Raw genomic sequence first — 18,412 nt, 5'->3', positions numbered from 1 at the left:
TACTGGAATTACTTGTTTTCAGGGGAAATGTGAGACCAGGAAGGAATAGCTCTGTCTGTTGTTCTCATCTTTGTTTAACTTACTGAAGTTACTGAACTTCCCTAAATGACATAAAAGTGCATTTTGAGAGGCAAAGAAATGTCACAAAATCTTTTTTTTTTAAATCTTACAATTTTTTCCAGTAGAAAATAGTCCCATGTTCCAAACAAACCTCAGAACACCTTTCCAAAGTCAATAGAACTCACAGAATCAGGAAAAATGGGCACGTTAGTCCTGTTCTGTGTCAGTGACAAACTTTCCTTCATATATACATTGCTCACGGAACATCAAGTTCCACTTAACAGACTGGCACCTTAGTTACTCGTGCGAAAATATGTTCAAAACATCATAGACCAGCCGCCAAAAAGGAGCCATAGTGTTAAGTGTTTAAGTGTTGATGCCAAAAATTAAAACATGGACTAGTTCATTAGGTTATTATGATGCAGTAATTTTGTGGCAAAATAGACATGATAGAAATTAGTGGTTTAACTTAAGATAAGCTACGTTGGCTACTTGACCTTTTCCACTATCATCTGTATTGCCTGGTAGCACAGTGACTTTCTGCTGCCTGTTGATATCATGCGTATTGCCTGGTAGCACAGTGACTTTCTGCTGCCTGTTGATATCATGCGTAGTGCCTGGTAGCACGGTGACTTTCTGCTGCCTGTTGATATCATGCGTATTGCCTGGTAGCACGGTGACTTTCTGCTGCCTGTTGATATCATCCGTATTGCCTGGTAGCACGGTGACTTTCTGCAGCCTGTTGATATCATGCGTATTGCCTGGTTGCACAGTAACTTTCTGCTGCCTGTTGATATCAAGCGTATTGCCTGGTAGCACAGTGACTTTCTGCTGCCTGTTGATATCATGCGTATTGCCTGGTAGCACAGTGACTTTCTGCTGCCTGTTGATATCATCTGTATTGCCTGGTAGCACAGTGACTTTCTGCTGCCTGTTGATATCATGCGTATTGCCTGGTAGAACGGTGACTTTCTGCAGCCTGTTGATATCATGCGTATTGCCTGGTAGCACAGTGACTTTCTGCTGCCTGTTGATATCATGTGTATTGCCTGGTAGCACAGTGACTTTCTGCTGCCTGTTGATATCATGCGTATTGCCTGGTAGCACGGTGACTTTCTGCTGCCTGTTGATATCATCCGTATTGCCTGGTAGCACGGTGACTTTCTGCTGCCTGTTGATATCATCCGTATTGCCTGGTAGCACAGTGACTTTCTGCTGCCTGTTGGTATCATCATTATTGCCGGGTAGCACAGTGACTTTCTGCTGCCTGTTGATACAGCACATCAGCACTTTTCACAGCACTGTGTATTACTGTTTTCTGACGTGTCGAGAAAGTAACTCTGAACCTACCTGCATTCATCTTCAAAACGATGAAATCCACACTTACAACAGACATTTTAAGCAATCATTGGCTGATATCCGCAGGTGGAAGGATTGATTGTCAAAACAGCTGTGGCGTCAAGCTGTCGAAGAAGATTATAAAGCCTAGCCAAGGGTCTACCTTGCTGCAAGCAAGATACTTCTTTTTATTGCATTGTTTTTGTTTTATTATTTATATGTATATGTATTGATTTCTTGTACAAGATGTTTTAATTAGTGAAGTGTTCTAAGATAAAGTTTTAACATAAAACCAATGACTCGTGTAATAATTCATCTACTGGCTTAGTTCAATAATCCTTCACATCAAAAGGTTAACAAACTGACAAGTACATGCTTTTGTTTTTTCCAGGCTTTTGTGGATGAGGAACTGTTTGCAGTGCTCACAGAAAAGATGGGTGACATGTTAAAACTGGTCAGCTTTTTTACTTCTTATGGAACCTTTGATTTATTTGTTTGATGGATGTCGCATGCCGTACTCAAGAATATTTCACTTATCTCATTTACAAGGATACAATGAATTCTGGTAAGTAGAAACTGGGCAACCCACCACCATCGATATGCTGCTGGCTGACTTTCCCATGTACGACCGGAGAAGACGGCGTGAGCTGGACTGGGTGCACTGACCGCATTGGTGAGAGGCTCCTGGGTCATCGTGTTGGGCTAGCATGTTAACCAATAGGTCATGGAGACTCCAAGGAACATTCAGTGTTTCCGCATACGTAGCAAAAAGCAAAACCATTTTTAATGATTTTTCTTATAAATATGCTTATCAATTATAAAGAATGTTCATATTTATTATTCCATAAACAAGCAAAATTGGACAAGGTTAAGGACTCGCTCATCTTTTGTATAGGACTGGGAAAATCGTCATGAGGAGGATAAAATGTTTATTGAAAGACTTCTGATCCTGGTGAGAAATATTCTTCATGTTCCTCCAAACCCACAGCAGGAAAAGGTAGGTGAACTGAGGCACTTGGCTTAGCAGAACTTGAGGGTATATGAAATGTCTCTGACATATATCCAATAAACTAGCAACACATTTTTATCATCATAGTGTTTCATTATTTTAGAGCGTGAATGAACTTGGAAATAGCGTTAGTTTGTAATCCTGAAATTTAAAATGTGTCAGATATTTATATGCTGTACAGAGCCATGTCTTGGAGCGTGACTCATTTTGAACTATTCAGTGTAGAGTTGTCATGATCTGTCAGGGAAAAATTTTAAACTGATGGCAAGCATGCATATGTTTAATACAACACAAAAAATGGCTGAGAGGTTTTATGTAACTCAAAAAGTTTCAACAAAGAATGTTTTGAAAAATCAACCAGTGGAGATATAGTAATGCTTAGCAAATGGTTATTCTAATTTCAGCGGACAGACGATGATGCTAGCATCCATGATCAAGTTTTGTGGTGGGTAAAAACAACACAAAGGTTACCCTAATTGACCTAAATATTCGATCACAAAAGAACATTTTTGAAGACAAATAAATATCAATAGATATTACTTCTGGTTCTAAAATTGATGTTTTCCCAGTAGGATACTATCCTTTATTCCAAACAGTTCTCAAAACACCTTTCTGAAATCAATGTAACTCCCAGAATCTGGAAAAATGAGGAACTGAGTCTTGGACGAAATTTTAGGTACTTAATGAATTGTAGACATGTCTGGGTGGGGTTAAAATGAGCACTATTCACATGGCAACGCCAATTCTATTTTGTGTTTTATGGACAAGTAAAACAATAAAAATTCCCGAATGGAATAATAATAAAATCTTAATATTTTTATGATTTTTCCTGGTTGTCAAGGCTTTCCAATCATGTTCTTAAGCTGCAAAAGAATTTCTGGAAATGTTCACATTTTCCCAGAATAAAGGGATTTTTAAGTCTTGTATTTATACACTCTGATGACATTAATGAAAGATTTATTCTGGCCATAAAACAACAGTTGAAGTTGGTTTGGTCTTCAGAAATGTTTGGTCCTAGAGCCGCCGAAGGCTTGAGACACGACAACTGTAAAGATCGTCTTTGAGGGGCATTGGAATTTCATTTTTTCACACCCAAAATAAACAAATGATAATGGCTAAATGCCACATCGAAATAGAAACTGCTGCATTTTGGTGCTTTTAACATGGGAGACTCAGAGATAGAAAGACATGAAGTGTGAACACCCTGCTATGACAAAATGGCCTCAAAAAAGGATGTTTGGGCACCGTCTTTTACATTTCTAACCCCCAGATTGTTGCGACGGTGTTGTTTTCAGGGCGCTGCATGTGAGTGGAATGGAAGATCTGCTGTTATACATCGCCAGTTCTGACGACGAGAGACAATACTGTGTCCATGTCCTTGAGATCATCTCCCTAATGTTCAGAGAACAGGTAGGATCTTTACCCACTAGTTTGTTCATTAACACATCATTAATAGTACTTAGGGTCCCGGGTTGGCAGAGACGGCTAAAGCGAAGGCTGTCGGGCTGTCAAGCCCTTAACCAATCAGATGGCATGCTCAGATTTGGCTCTTGCTTTAAATCAGGAGGTTTGCTCAGTTCCTGACAAGACTGGAAGGTTATTGAGTAAGGCACGTAAAATTATCAGCAATGCATTAAGAAAAACTGTTATTTTCAGGCAATTATATTCAGTTGATGAATAAATCTGAGAGAAACATCTTTGATCATTGCCTCAATGACAAAATGAATACATTGAATATTTTTAATAGTATTAACATTACATATTTTATGAGGATTTTAGAGTAACAGTTTGCAAATGGGAAAGTGTGATGACAGTAAAATGTTATTGTCTTTAATACATAGTTGAACAGAACAGCTGTTTACTGATTATAGACTCCAGAATTATTGGCCCATGCTGGTGTTCAGAGATCCCTGACGGAGAAAGAAAAAGATCAAAGGTATAGTTTTGTATAATATCTACTGAATACAATTTATTTACATTCAGACTTTTGGAATTTGTGAAAAGTTTCATTTATCCCATGTTGAAGACTGTTAGAAGATCTGCATTAGTATCTGTGGACAAGACCATGAGGACACTAATAAAAATACTGAGTTGTCTTTCCTCCAAAAAATTTAAATTTGAGTGATCATGTGTTCAGAGCACTGGAAAGAATACTGTACTTCTACAAAACATATTTATTGTAATATATTCATTTTGCCAGATTAGATCTTGCCCTCAACCGGTTATTGTATTTTCTCAAATTGTAGAGAGTTGGAACTGGCGAGACAGAAGGAGAAAGCTGCCAAATTAGCTAACGTCATGAAACATAGTAGCAGGTAAAGTATCTGTGAATGAAGGGGAGGGAATACAGCAATGAACAACTAGATAATGCTAAGATTGTGTAAAAGAAATTTTTTTTGTAATTACTGTTTTGTTAAAGATGTGTAATGTTAGTACCTGAAATTCTGTTATAGATAAGTTTTTGCATGACACACAATCCATTTTCACGTGGGAAAAAAAAAAGTTGTTTTAAATCTGTTGTAGTGGAACAGTATGTATAATGTAAAAAAATCATGTGTGAAAAGAGGTTATTAAAGCCTTTTTTTGTGTTTTATAGGCATTCCCGATTTGGAGGAACCTTTGTAATGAAGAATATGAAGTCTATCAGCGACAAGGATATGATCTACCACAAACCTCTAGGGGACACCAACAATATCTCATTTGATCAAAACAAAAAGCCGAAGAAACAACCGAAGAATCGGCAGGCGATCAAAGATGTGGAATTAGTGCGACGATCAACCCTAAGCATTAGGCTGGCTCTGAAAGATTTCTGTGTTCAGTTCCTGGAAAATTGTTATAATCCCCTCATGAGGGCTGTCAAGGTAGGCAAAGGTTCCAGATCATGTCGTCTTTTGCTACCATCGTGAAAATGAGTATGTATTCGACACATCAGACACGTACTCAAAATTCTATTTTTATCACTGCTACCACTAGCAAATTTTGAATAGAAATCTTGAGCAATGCCAAGGTCACTGAGGACATGGTGAGGAGGCAGGAAGTCATTTGAGAAAAAACAAAATGTGTATAGCAACCTTAGTTTCTAAGCATATTTGCTACATGCATTCCGTTTATTTAATGATGCCAACAGACACCTGGAAAATATTTTATTGATGAATACCAATTATAGAACTGTGCAAGGACTAAGCGTAGACAGGCATACATGCCTCACACAATCTCCAAAGCTTAATCTTCTCTAGGAGGGACAGTGGTGTAAAATGATTGTAGAGAGCAGCACAAGCATACAAAAAAGGATGAAGTCGACAGTATATGACCATCAGGGGAGGTAACTGTAGATATGACTTGATTTTGTTCTTACGACGCCAATACTTCAGTCCCAGTTAGTTATCTTTCAATTCTCAAGTAGAAGAACATTCATTTTTATATGTAATTTTACCTTTGCTAGCACTGTTAAAACAGTTTTGTGTCCAGTGGAAAGAAACATGTTGAGGAACCACGTGGATCAAGGGAGATAACTCATGAATACAATGACTCCTATATACGTCATCGTTGTATCTGCGCACAGTTATAGTAGAACCTGCTCTAATGTTTTCTAGGACAGTTTAGTAAGGGAGCACACACAGGAGCATGATGAGACGTACTATATGTGGGCAATGAGGTTCTTCATGGAGTTTTGTCGTGTGCACAGTGGCAAGGTGGAGCTTGTCAGGTGAGATACAGGTGCACTCTATATCATGTGCCTGAGGCCCGTATCATTACTTGCTGCATATAAGTATGTATTCTGCATTGGATTTCGAACATGAAGTGAATGTCTTTTACAATAAAATCCCCGATGTAGTACATACAAATGCCTTGCCCTGTGTATGTGACTGCTCAGCCAGTCTACCTTGTTTGTCTTTCTCCAGCAAGTTTTTTTCTCCTCTGTGACAATTAGTGTCATATTAGACAGTGCACTTTTTTAATTATGCCCTAAATCACCCAAAATTTTGCCCACTGAAATAAAATAATGTTGGTGCTAAATCATGGGTTTTTTTTTTTCAGTTTAGTATTGTCCTACCATCCAAATAAACCCTAAGTCACCTTCCTAAAATCCATAGAACTCTCAGCATCGGGATAAATAATGAAGATAGTCCTAGACGAAATTTTAGAGTAGGGTTTTCCCTTTTACACGAGGTAGTGTGATGCTTTAATGTTTGATATACATATGAACGCCGTGTTTTGTTATCTTCACCTTGTCAGTGAGACTATGTCTGTGCCCACTTTCCACTACATCTACACCAACCTCCTGAATTATTATGAGATGATTATGACAGAGAAAAAAGAGGGCAAGACTTGGTCACGCAGGTAAGCAGCCTGCCAACTGACAAGCCAGCTTTTATTCTGACCCAACAGGTCATATCAAGCCATGAGGATATGACTTTGTTATGTGAGAGAAGTATGAGGAAAGTAGTGGCTGCTACATGTATGGTTGTAGCTGTTGATGAGTATTTGATTACATAATCTGTATATTTTATTGACAAATACTTTGACTCTTAACCACAAGGTGCTGGATCAAAGCCAACTTCAGAAAAGGAATTTGTAATGTCCCATCTCTGATTCTGCATAAGGGATAGGGGTGGCAAAAAGCAATTGATGGTGTTTGTTCGTGCAGTCATGCGTTGATAGAAGACCACTTGTTTACCACCAGTATGGTATACATATCTGTATGGCATACCTGAGAAAGTCAGTAACTTGCCAGAGGTCGGTGGTTTAGCTTGTCGACTCTAGTTTCTTTCTCAAATGAAATCCAAGAATCAATGTATACATGAAAAAATTCTTGAGTATATTATGAAAGCAGTTAACCAGTCTTTGATATTCCTGTTTACGAAGACATTTTCTTTTGCCACCTTAAACATCTTGCCCATATTCAAAGTTAAGACTTACAGTCCTTCTGTACTTTTAGATGGCTGGTTTTGTTGAGTGAAGCATGACTTTGACCACTTGTCACTTATCATGTTTTCTGGTTTTATAGTCTGATCAAACCACCTTTTTTTACCTGTAGAGTGCACTTGGCCCTGAAGGCATACCAGGAGTTACTGTTGACTTTGTATAGTATGGACAAGTCCTCTAGAAGTCAGATTCGAGAGAGTTCAAAAGTCATCAAGGGTGAGTAGCCTTCCTTATGTTAAATTAGTAATTAATTGTGTATTAATTGTGGGCATTGTATTCATAAAATTCTTCTTAGTCTCAGACTTGATTAGCCATACTTCAGAAAGTGAACTGCTGCATGTTTTTAATTTTTCTTACAATTCCAAATATTTTACACTTCTGACATAGAATATTTAAGACTTTGGCATTTGTTGATGTAAGATTTGCATTGTTTCGTGTAACAGGTAATGTTTTTTACATGATGGAGTTTCGTGATATCTTTCTGACCCTTCTGCGAAAGTTTGATGAGAGCAAACAGTCTAGGTAAGTTTGTTGGGATGGGATCATTTTGTTGGATTTGAGATAATCATAATCTTGCTGACTGACTGAATTATCTCCCTTGTTACATGAGCATACCTATGACGTAATGTGAGATTAGTTTTTGAGGCGTGGAACTGCAAGAAGTGGGACCTCGCCTTTAACAGCATACAGTATGCAGTTTATGTCACAAGTGACAAATATTTTGTAGGCATCAGAATGCAATCACACATGATGTCAACCTTTAAGCGTTACAGAAATATGGAGATGTCGTAAATGAAGGGGATGTTTTCAACGTAAGAGTTGTGTATTGTATTTAATTAGGGCCATGATTTTAAAATTACTTCCGAATGGATTAGAAAAATACATAAGGAGTATCCTGGGCTTTCCAAACAAGGGTACAAAATTAAAATCTGCGTTATAGCTAGGTCATCAACTAGCTTGAACTCCGAAACTTCCCGCTAGCCATTTTCTGAGGTCCCACCTAACCACAGCTTACTCATAAAAATACACCTTTAAAATGGGAGAGTGATCTCAAGGGAGGTCATTCGATGAGGCCCAATTGTAAGTAGTTTGTCTACCATTTACTGACACTGAGGTAAATCAACAAATTAACTTGTTTTCCCATAGACAGTAGACATTTGTGCAAAAAGCACTGGTGAAACTGTGTTTATCTTTCACTCAGTAGTACACACAAGATGCATGTTCAGCCTTCCATCAATATGGAGTGCATATCTATATGTCACGTGTGAGAAACCTAATAAATACCTTGCCAGATGTCATTGGTTTTTTCTGACATGCTGGTTTTTTCCACCAATTAAATTGACAGTATAGGAGAAATATCGTTGAGATAGATGTTAGACAACCATGAGACAACACACAAAAATTAATACTCGTGAAAGTGATGTTCAAAGTATGAAAAAATTATAAAAGTCAGTTTAAAAGCCCTGAAAGATTTAACAAGTTGTCCTTCCTGTTGATTTAGGTCTTATCTCAAGGATCTGGTGGAAACAACTCATTTATTCATAAAAATGCTTGAGGCATTTTGCAAACAGACCTCTCATTTAGTTGTGCAAAAGAAGTCCAAGAAAGCGCGCCAGAAAAGGAAGAAAGGTGAGTTGGTAAACAGTTGAATGGAGCAGACCACAGGATAGATTTATGGCTCATAATTTTAAATCTATCAACTTATTTGGTGAGATTACGTGGAGTATTGTTTGACAATAGTCAAATAAGTATTAAATGTATTGTTTTATGTAATCAAAAACATCCAAAAGGGAATGAATTAATGATTATTGGAGTCATTTCATGGCATAAACACTGAAAAGAACAAAGGGAAGGTCTGTACAGCCCACACTTAACAGAATAACAGTATATCCTCGGAATATGCTGAAAAATGTGCATGGCACACTATCCAGACTTCTGCAACACCCCTCTTCTTTCATGCCTTTCTGTCTTTTCCAGCTTATCATTATCTTCCAGATCAATCTTCCTCTACAAATTTGTTTGAAGATGATGTGGAAGACAAATAACCAGGTCTTGTCATATGTATTAATATTAGAAATCTAAATAGTATCTCTGGAATGATTACTGATTAAAGGAAATGAGGAGCAAACTGAAAACGAAGTTAACCCAGAGTTGGAAGATCTATGGGATGATGTATCGTCAGATTTATCTGCCCTTATCCAGGGTCGAGCTGAAGTGCCAACAGATGTCACTCCGTTTGATGCTGCCTCAGAAGTAGAAATTGACCAGCAAAGGTATATGTCAGAAAACTGAGAAATGTCTAACAGAGAAAATTTTTTTAATTCTTTTTTTATTTTTTAGAAAGCTAGACATTGAGAAAGATTGGAGTGTATATAAGAAAACATGCTGTGTGAAGAAATTATTAAGAATAAATTATAGACAGCTGTCAACAGTGTTAACAATTGATTTCAGCTTTCCTCTTATCAAAATGTACCTTGATCAGTCAACACAAGCACATTGGCAAGAAGATGGACATTGGCTTTGTGGTTGTTGAGTTGGCTGTTGGCTTACAACATATTAAAGGCTGTCTTCCTCATTGTTATATTCTGTGATGTTGATTTTCCACTCAGGGCTGATGCCATGGTCCGTATCCAGGGTTCATTACGCAGAAGGGAAGCTGGGCAGGCCTTAGCTCTATTCAGAAGTGCCAGGTATGGAAATTGTTTGATTTATTGTCTCAATGTAAAGTGACATGCGACTTATAAGAAATCACCTATTGTTTGCTCAGATCAGTTTTAATTTTAACATTGCAGTCGCTGTGATGCTGGCTTCCTCTCCGGCCGTACGTGGGAAGGTCTGCCAGTAACTTGCGGATGGTCATGGGTTTCCTCCCACCATAATGCTGGCTACCGTCGTATAAGTGAAATATTCCTGAGTATGGCGTAAAACGAAAAATGACACATATTCCAAGAAATATTTACAGTCAAAAATTAGAGCAGTGAAATAACCCTTTTATCAGTTACAACATTCAGTCACCATTACATATTCACTCACATAAGATTTTAAGTCTAGATTGGATCTGCAGATATTGGAATTTCCACGTGTTTTCTTACTATGTCATTGTTTGGTCCCGCAGAGAAGTGTGGCCAGATCGTGGTGAGTTTGGAACCACGAACATTAGTCCTGAGGAAGAGTTCATGGCACTGCGCGAAATCTTTTTTGCCAACATATCATGTAAGTAAAACTTAGAATATAGTGTGTATGAACATTTTTCTACAGCTAACTTAACTCCAAGTGATGGTGAAATTCACTCTCGAATGACTGCATGAATGCTGGAAATAATATGCAACGTTCTCTATCAGTGGACTTGTAAAATAAAATGCAACTGGGTAATTTATTCTTTAACAATTCTGTTAGTTGGTCAGTCAAATTTATTGCGTCGTATCTTTTTACATCGGGCCTGAGTGCAAGATGACATGATACCTTACACCCATCTTACCAAGGTGATTACTTGATGGACCCATTAACATGAGAGCTGTAAATCAATTAACACCTTTATTGTGTGACAAGTTAACACACAAAAGTAGCAGGGAGGGGGTTTGGATTATAACTATTGACAAAATTAAACAGTGTTTTGCCCTGCTCACATTTCAGGGGTCAACTTGTTGCAGCTTCTTGTCTTATTACACTTGTCTAGCCTTTCTCCAGTTCTTTTAGATAAAATAATGACCTAATCAGCATTGACAGAAGTGGGCATATGAGATTCAGATTGTGTTTGAATCAGTAAAGTAAGTTTATTGGTGTCATTACTTTTCCAAGAAAAGAAAAGATAAATTGCCCAAAGTAGAAATTGTGGACATATCTTTTGTCTGTTGAATGTATGTTTGTGGAGTGGCTTTCCTTTTGATGTAATTGCTTTTATCATGCATGAGTGACTTGTGTGAATTGCTAAACCTGATTTGACAAATAAGGCAAACTTAGGTCAAGTAAAACACTAAATTTTATTTCTGTGTGAAACAAGTCGGTTCAAATTACAAATTACACATGGGGGCATCTTTCTACAGTACATAGATTGTAGCCACGTATTTGGCCCCATGTATAATAAAGGCAATTGTGGGATTGTCTTGTAACAAGATATTGTGCCCTGTATTATCATAAATGTTGACAATATTATATACATATGATAAACGTTTCTATCAGTACGAAGTGATGAAGGAAGAAAACCTACAAAAGTTACAATTTCAGTAACTCTTTGCTTAATGTCAGGCCTTAAATTTTAAGCATTCAGCTTGAAATATACAGACTACAGTATTTACACACATCTCTGTATACATACACACACAAGTTCTTTATATATCTGGAAACAGCCGGGTAGTCAATAAAAGATTGCCCATATCAGAATTGTCTTTTTGCAGACCAAGACTAAAGAAACCAATTTATTCATATTTAATGGATATTGAAAACAAAATATTCATGGTTTCCAATTTGCAAAATAATATGCTACTGTTATTAGCGTACACAATATGTCTCTTAAAATTCACTTTCATATCTTCTTATAAATAAATCCAATTAGCTTTACCAGTAGTTTTTTGACAACTATTTCTGACATTTCAAAAAAAAAAAACAATCTGATACACGCCTCTTAAATGACTACTTAGGACCTACATGTAATCCGTACCCCTTTTGTCGGTTGGCGAAACAATAACAGGAAGTAAGAAAAACAAAATAAATCTTGCTGTAGGAAACTTTAACCCAAAGAAATGTAATACAATATTGTACAGCTTTGACACAAGCCTGAGGAAACCAAAACCATATGACATTTTGCCCTCGCTGATCTTTTGTCATGAATCAAAGCCAGTTGTCTTGGCTACCATACAGAATCTATAGGCTGATCTCCTGTTGGTTCATTGTTTCAGGCTAAACTCTGGGCTTAGAAAATAGTGCATAGCCATTTCTGCCTCTCCCAACATTACTGCAGTAATGTGTTATTATATATGTGAATTGGTGCAATGACATACGCTATTCTAGAAGTCATAAATATTTATATCCAAGAGATATCCTGCACACTTTCATTACATGCGTGGGTGTGAATAGAATTCAAACCTGGTTATTTAAGAGACAAAATGTTAGGTTTTCATTGTCATAGCGTATATATTGTAGCATGTATATCAAAACAGTATCGCTCGTCAACGGCAACACCTGTGATTGTCAACACCTGTGTCCTTATTGTTCCCCATCCCAGTGATACACCTTGATTCCTCCTTCCTCATTAGTGATGTCATGGCTGGTGACAGAGGATACAGAACCCCGCTCTGAGCGACTCGTACCTTTGATAGGCTTAGTCTCGGATTCTGACACGGTAATAAAGTACATCATATCACTGTGTTGTTGGTAGTGAATTGCACGGTGGTATATGAGGCGATTTCGACGGTATCGGAATACTAAATATCCGATAATAATGAGAATAATCAGGAGGAGAATGACAGAAATGCTTGTTGCTATGGCTGTAATTGTCCCAGAATCCTCCTCTTCCTCCTCTTGTAAATTTTCTGAATCTGCAAGAATTGAAGATGAAGAGTTCTCTGGAAGGGAGAAAACTGTGGTTAGCTCAGTATCTCCTGCAGATGTTGTTTTCACTTGGTGAGTTATCGTTAAACTTGATGGCTTTGGGGTAGTTATCCTGGGTACTTCATTGGGCTTTGCACTTCCTTTTTCAGTAGTTATTGTGTAGTGTTGAGTTGATGTGAATAATGGAGACTTTTTAACACTTCTGTATTTGGTGGGCATGGTCTTTGTAAATCTTCCAGTTCTTGTGAACACACTCGTTGTTCGCTGCAGATGACTCATTGTTGTTGTTTTTTCTGTTGTTGTGGTTGTGATGGTCGTGGCAACAGCAACTTTCTGAGTTTTCGTAGTGATGTCATGTCTTCTGTAGCCTGTAGTGAAGGCACTTGTTATCTGGAATTAGAGATCAACATATTGTATACAGTTGTTCTCTTTAGCGCTGTATTATGAAGTTACTGTGCCATTCACAAAAAGGATTTTAATTGATCACCATGGACATCTGTGGGCATAGTGTTGAGGATATGATGTTTTCCCACTCTGTATACATGTATGAATGCCCCATAAAGTGTTTTTATGATGGATTGCCTTGTGCCTATGAATTTAAAAGACCTGAATCTTAAAATGACAAGCATAAGTAAATACAAAGTAAGTCAGAGGAAATTTATGTAACAATTAAAAACACCAAATGTCTGGACCTATTGAAAGGAAAGTCATAAAGTCATGCTGCAGTTCTGTTGTCTTTCACGCTCTACTTATATTTTACCTCAAGTAAACCTGTCACATTACTTACCTTAGGTTCCTTGGATGTGACAGTTGTTGTTGCAGCAGGAGTCCTTACTTGAGTTGTGATTTGAGGCTGATGCTGAGTTGTGGTCTGTACAGGAGGTGAGGTACTGGACACAGTGGTCAGTGGTTGCAGCGGTGTGGAGGATACCTGTTGGTCTGATCTCGTACTGGATAGGACAGTGGTCATGGTCGTTGTAGTAACCGGCACAAACTGAGAGTCAAACAGGGAACTGATCACCTTCCCTCGGAGCTCTAGAGGACTGAAACATTTAACATCCATTTTGTTCACAAACAGCGTTTTGGCAAGCCTCATCCAGTGGTTCAGCCAGAGAAGCGCCTTGTCGCAGTGCCATTTGTTGTCTGCTAACTGTAGCTGTTCCAGATTTGGAAGTTCTTCTTGCAGCAGTGGGCTAAGGGTGGATAACTCTGCACTCATCAGATTCAGGTCTGTCAGATTGGTCAGAGTTTTGAGAATGATCTGTGAATTGCAGATTTTTTGTGCCAAGTCACTGCTGTACTGAAGCTCAAGGGTGGAGAGGTTGGGTGTTTTACTGAAAATCATGTCATCAATGTCTACATCTGTCGTTACAAAGGCAAGCTCAAGAAACTTAAGCTGCCGTAATCCAAAAAGGCTGTACCGCGACAGTTTCTTCAGTGGATTGCGAGAAATGAACAGTTTTTGAAGTTTCCCTAGAGATTTGAAAGTGAAGTCTTCAATTTCTGTCAGGTTGTTGTTGTCGAGGTAGAGCTTTGTTACATCGGACATTTTGTTGAAGTGTTTGGCAGAGATGTGGTGTAGTTGATTCCCCTTGACCGAGAAGGTGAGAAGCTTGGAGCGATCAGTGAATATGTCCTCATGAAGACTCTGGATATTGTTAGCATCCAGGTAGAGGAAATGAAGTCCAAGAGGAAGTTGTTCTGGAATGCTTGTCAGTTTATTGCCATTCATCCATAGTTGTCTGAGGTAAACCATGTGGGAGAAGGCCCCTGGCTCAACCGACTGGATTTTGTTCTGGTCCAAGACAACAACCGCCACATAGTTGTATGCCTTCAAGGAGGCTTTGTTTATATAGATGATATTGTTCTGAGTCAACTGTAGGTAGCGCAGCACCCATGGTAAACCTTTTGGAATCGTCTGAAGTTTACAGTTTGTCAAGTCAACATATGACATGCGCCGATTATTCACAAACTTGTTATCCACTATATACAAGGGATTGTTTTTTAGAACCAGGTAGGACAGCTTAGTAAGGGGGCTGAAGGCATTTGTGCTGATGTCAGATAACCTGTTGTTGCCAAGCATCAGGTACATGAGACCTTGAAGGTCAGGGAAGGTCGTGTCAGTCAGAGCAGCCAGGTTATTGTGACCTAGGTCAAGCCGATACAGGCTAGTTAGCGAAGACAAGACACCATCAACGTTTGTCAGGTAGTTCTGACTCAAATCCAACGAGTGCAGCTTTGTCAGGGGCTTAAAAATGCCCTGTGGTAAGGATTTAAACTGGTTTCCGCTGAGGTCAAGAGTCTTTAAGGCCGACATATTGGCAAATGTTCCTTCATCAATATTTTTGATCATGTTGAATTGTAGGATTAAGGTTTGTGTTTTATGCAGGTGTTGGAAACTGCCCCTTTTCAATTCTTCAAGAGAATTTGTCCGCAAATCCACATAAACCGATCGTTGCAGCTCTGGACCAAACTTCGGCACAGTGTCCAGTTGTCTGTTAGAACAGTCCACCTTCTGATGTCCACATTTGCATTCAGGTGGACAACCTGCAGAAAATTTAGACAACAAAACAATAAAAAACACAACCTTTAGTTTTAGGGCCATGAACACATCTGCCATGATTTTTCCCTGTGAACAGTTCTTCAGGAATGTATTGAGCAGAAGTTTGGACTTCAGCTTAATTGCTCTTCATGAATGTAAAAAAGTTTTGAAATAAATATATTGCACTCATAACTAACACAATTTCCAGAATAGGTAGAATTAAAAGTCCTTGTGTAAATGTTTTTCTGCTAGGATGGTCCTTGATGGCATCCGGATTGGTCCTCAGTTGTACATTGTTTCAGAATTGTCTTGCACAAGCCTTTTGTCTTGCAAAATTCACATCATGTTGTCACAGGAATTGTTGTCCTCATAAATAATGTTTCTTCACATAAATCCTTTTGCTTACGCTGGAATGTACTCGTAGGGGTGTTCAGATGAAGTAATTATCCACCTAGATGTATCTGTCTCCTGTGGAAGGTACACCTGGCACTGTTTAAGACTGATCTGGTTAGCATGCATCAGTTCTGCTGCACTGCCCTACACCAAGCTTGGTTATATTGTCCTCACCAGAGCTGAACTGCTCCAAATCTGTGTTAAGAGTTGTTTTACTGGCTCCTGGACTTCCTGAGTTGTTGTAAGAGCTCATGTTTTGGTGGTGGTTATGGTGTGGGGTAGGCAGGTTCCTGCAGAGGAAGTCGACCGGGCCTAATGAGTGTGCTGGTAAGGCAGCATTGTGATAGAGGATGTGACCGCTTCCTGCTTACCACTTGCCCCATATCCTAAACAAGAGTCCGGACAAACCGCACTGAAGATCTCTGAAAGATTTGTCCTGACATTTTCATTCATGTCAAACTTACTTGGATCATCTGCTAACTCAAAACTTCACCTCATCCTCGGCCTGCTGTAGAGACTGCTTTTAAAGGCTGTTTTTAGTTGTCAGGACGCCATGGATTGTTTTGCTATGATTCCCGTCCTTATATAAACTTCACCTTCAACTATATCCTAATTGTTACCTTGTGGTGAGCCCAGATCTGGGAATAAAACCCACATGTGTATGATGTGCCCCCACCCCTCAATAGCTCTGTTCATCATTATATGGATTGGGGACTTTTGTGCTGGCACAATGGAGATTTGACTTGATCCTCTTACTCATATTACATCATTTGTATTTGTAGTTTGAAACAAGTTTGTTTTTTACAGCTGTCATAGCTTTAGCTTTAAAGGTTTTGTAACTTTTGACTGACACTATTGACTGTGTAATCAAAGCCTGTACATGTTTGATGGTATATTAGTGCCAATATTTTTAACTGATACATTTATTGCTAGAGGGTTTGGAAAGCTACAGATTTTAAATCTCAACTATGAAGTTCAGGTGGTGTTGATCTAAAACAGCAAAGCAGTAGTTTTTTTCTCCAGGTGAGAAATAAAAATGAATATGATGATAGTTATTTAGTTAGTTAGCTGCGATAATTACCCTCATGTGCAACATACATGCAAATATATATCAGTTACTAACCCTGTACTGGTTGAACCTTAGAGGATTACAGGCCTTGTTCATGTAACATACTTCATCAGAGTAAGTTCTTGGCACAGCCTGACCATGATAAATTACACATCAAGTCCCATGTTCTTCTACTGGTCACTATCGCCAATATTGCGGTTTTGAAAATTAAAACTTTGCAATCTAAGTTTTTCACCCTTAATGTTTCCTCATAATAAATTGAAAGTTTAATACATTTTTTGACAGTGATAAGATACAGATCTGATAAAGGTTTTGGGCTGGTCTTATTTTTAACTAAGTGATCTCAATTTTGCTTGCACTCAGTATGCCCTGACATTTGTTACCAGAATCTAGTTGGGGATGTGTATAGCAGTGCAGTTCTCACTTCATGCGTGCTACATGTATTAAGTGGTTAGTTATTTTTGTAGAAATGGCTATAATTAAGTAGAGAGGTTTCCTACATATGGTTATGGTAGGTGGGGTGAGTGGGCTAAAATTGTGTAAACATGGTCAAGTTTTGATGAAGTGTTTAGGAGACCCATGCTGGATAAAAGCCAACCTTCATGGATGTAGGGAAGCTCTCTTCCCATAGAAAAGTATGAATTTCAGTTTGATCAGTACAGACAGGAAGACATTAGACAAGGATAATATGTTATGAAGCCAGAAGTACATGGAAAAAATGACAAAATAATAATGAATATTGTGTTTATTTCTGGATTTACGGTTGGATATTTTTTTCTTTATGAACAGATATAACCTCAAGAAGTTTTAATGGTCAGAGTTTTCATGAGTCTTTGTAAAAAAAAATAATTTTCTGGCCATTTTCAATTCCCAAAAGCTTGCTTTCTGTCCCCGTGCAGGTTATCAACATTTCTGGTCTTTTCCTTTAAAATTCTGATCTGTAAAAAAATGTTTTGAAACAATGCCAGATAAATGCCTGTATAGAATTGCCGATGCTGCATACATGGCTTTTCCTCCTTCTGTCTTTGTCTGACATTATGTTCTCTGTTGATAGCTGAGCCGGAGATTGTGGAGGAGAGTCAGGGATCTATACTGGAGGAAGAGGAGGGTCAGGAAGGTAGGGTGCTTTATGAAGGAAGATTTGGAGCTCTTAAACTAGAACAAAAAAATGCATGTAGATCTCTCTTTTGATGATTTTTTCTAAGAACGCAGTCACATAGCTGAAATATATAGTGACAAACAGTTATTACCTGAGAGAGATTTAAAATTTTTCAGACTGAAGACACCACTGTTCTTGAAAACAAGTATTTCATTGCTAAAACTTTGTAGATTTCTATTTACACAGCAGTTTTTGAGGGTGCAAACTACCTTCTCTTCCCTGTCAGGTTTTAAGTTAAATACAATTTGTCTCTTGAAAATTCTTGTTTAAATGAGATGTTAAATTTTTGACATTCAACACACTATACATGATGATTTGGAACTGTTATTAAAAAAAAAACTATTTCAAGGTCAGAAATTTCTCTGTTAG

At 38.2% G+C, this 18,412-nt stretch overlaps 2 protein-coding genes across 2 annotated transcripts in view; one reads left to right on the top strand and one right to left on the bottom strand.

The window, feature by feature from the left end:
• Positions 1–18,412, top strand: part of LOC135461691 (protein timeless homolog) — a 37,878-nt gene that overhangs the window by 4,636 nt on the left and 14,830 nt on the right. Inside the window, exons 5-20 of the mRNA XM_064738890.1 lie at positions 1,790–1,852; positions 2,294–2,395; positions 2,812–2,852; positions 3,703–3,817; positions 4,279–4,343; positions 4,654–4,722; positions 5,004–5,268; positions 6,001–6,113; positions 6,644–6,748; positions 7,446–7,549; positions 7,777–7,855; positions 8,835–8,962; positions 9,447–9,606; positions 9,943–10,023; positions 10,449–10,546; positions 17,939–18,001. Of these exons, the coding sequence (XP_064594960.1) occupies positions 1,790–1,852; positions 2,294–2,395; positions 2,812–2,852; positions 3,703–3,817; positions 4,279–4,343; positions 4,654–4,722; positions 5,004–5,268; positions 6,001–6,113; positions 6,644–6,748; positions 7,446–7,549; positions 7,777–7,855; positions 8,835–8,962; positions 9,447–9,606; positions 9,943–10,023; positions 10,449–10,546; positions 17,939–18,001 (1,651 nt within the window). The remainder of the gene's footprint in view (positions 1–1,789; positions 1,853–2,293; positions 2,396–2,811; positions 2,853–3,702; positions 3,818–4,278; positions 4,344–4,653; positions 4,723–5,003; positions 5,269–6,000; positions 6,114–6,643; positions 6,749–7,445; positions 7,550–7,776; positions 7,856–8,834; positions 8,963–9,446; positions 9,607–9,942; positions 10,024–10,448; positions 10,547–17,938; positions 18,002–18,412) is intronic.
• On the bottom strand, positions 11,300–16,243 carry LOC135461692 (leucine-rich repeat-containing protein 15-like). Its single transcript, XM_064738891.1, has 2 exons — positions 13,668–16,243; positions 11,300–13,270 (listed from the first exon to the last, which is right to left on the bottom strand). The coding sequence occupies exons 1-2, from the start codon at positions 15,498–15,500 to the stop codon at positions 12,536–12,538; spliced, it is 2,568 nt and encodes an 855-aa protein (XP_064594961.1). The 5' UTR covers positions 15,501–16,243; the 3' UTR covers positions 11,300–12,535.

Source organism: Liolophura sinensis, chromosome 1 (assembly GCF_032854445.1).
Source record: "Liolophura sinensis isolate JHLJ2023 chromosome 1, CUHK_Ljap_v2, whole genome shotgun sequence".
NCBI lineage: Eukaryota > Metazoa > Mollusca > Polyplacophora > Chitonida > Chitonidae > Liolophura > Liolophura sinensis.
Note: the sequence above shows the minus strand (reverse complement) of the source record. Positions and strands in the feature narration are given on the sequence as shown.

Excerpts from the sequence above, each read along its gene's own strand:
- LOC135461692 (XM_064738891.1), bottom strand. The coding sequence starts at position 15,500 with ATGGCAGATGTGTTCATGGCCCTAAAACTAAAGGTTGTGTTTTTTATT. Across the intron at positions 13,271-13,667 it reads TCACATCCAAGGAACCTAAG|ATAACAAGTGCCTTCACTAC; the intron begins GTAAGTAATGTG and ends CTCTAATTCCAG.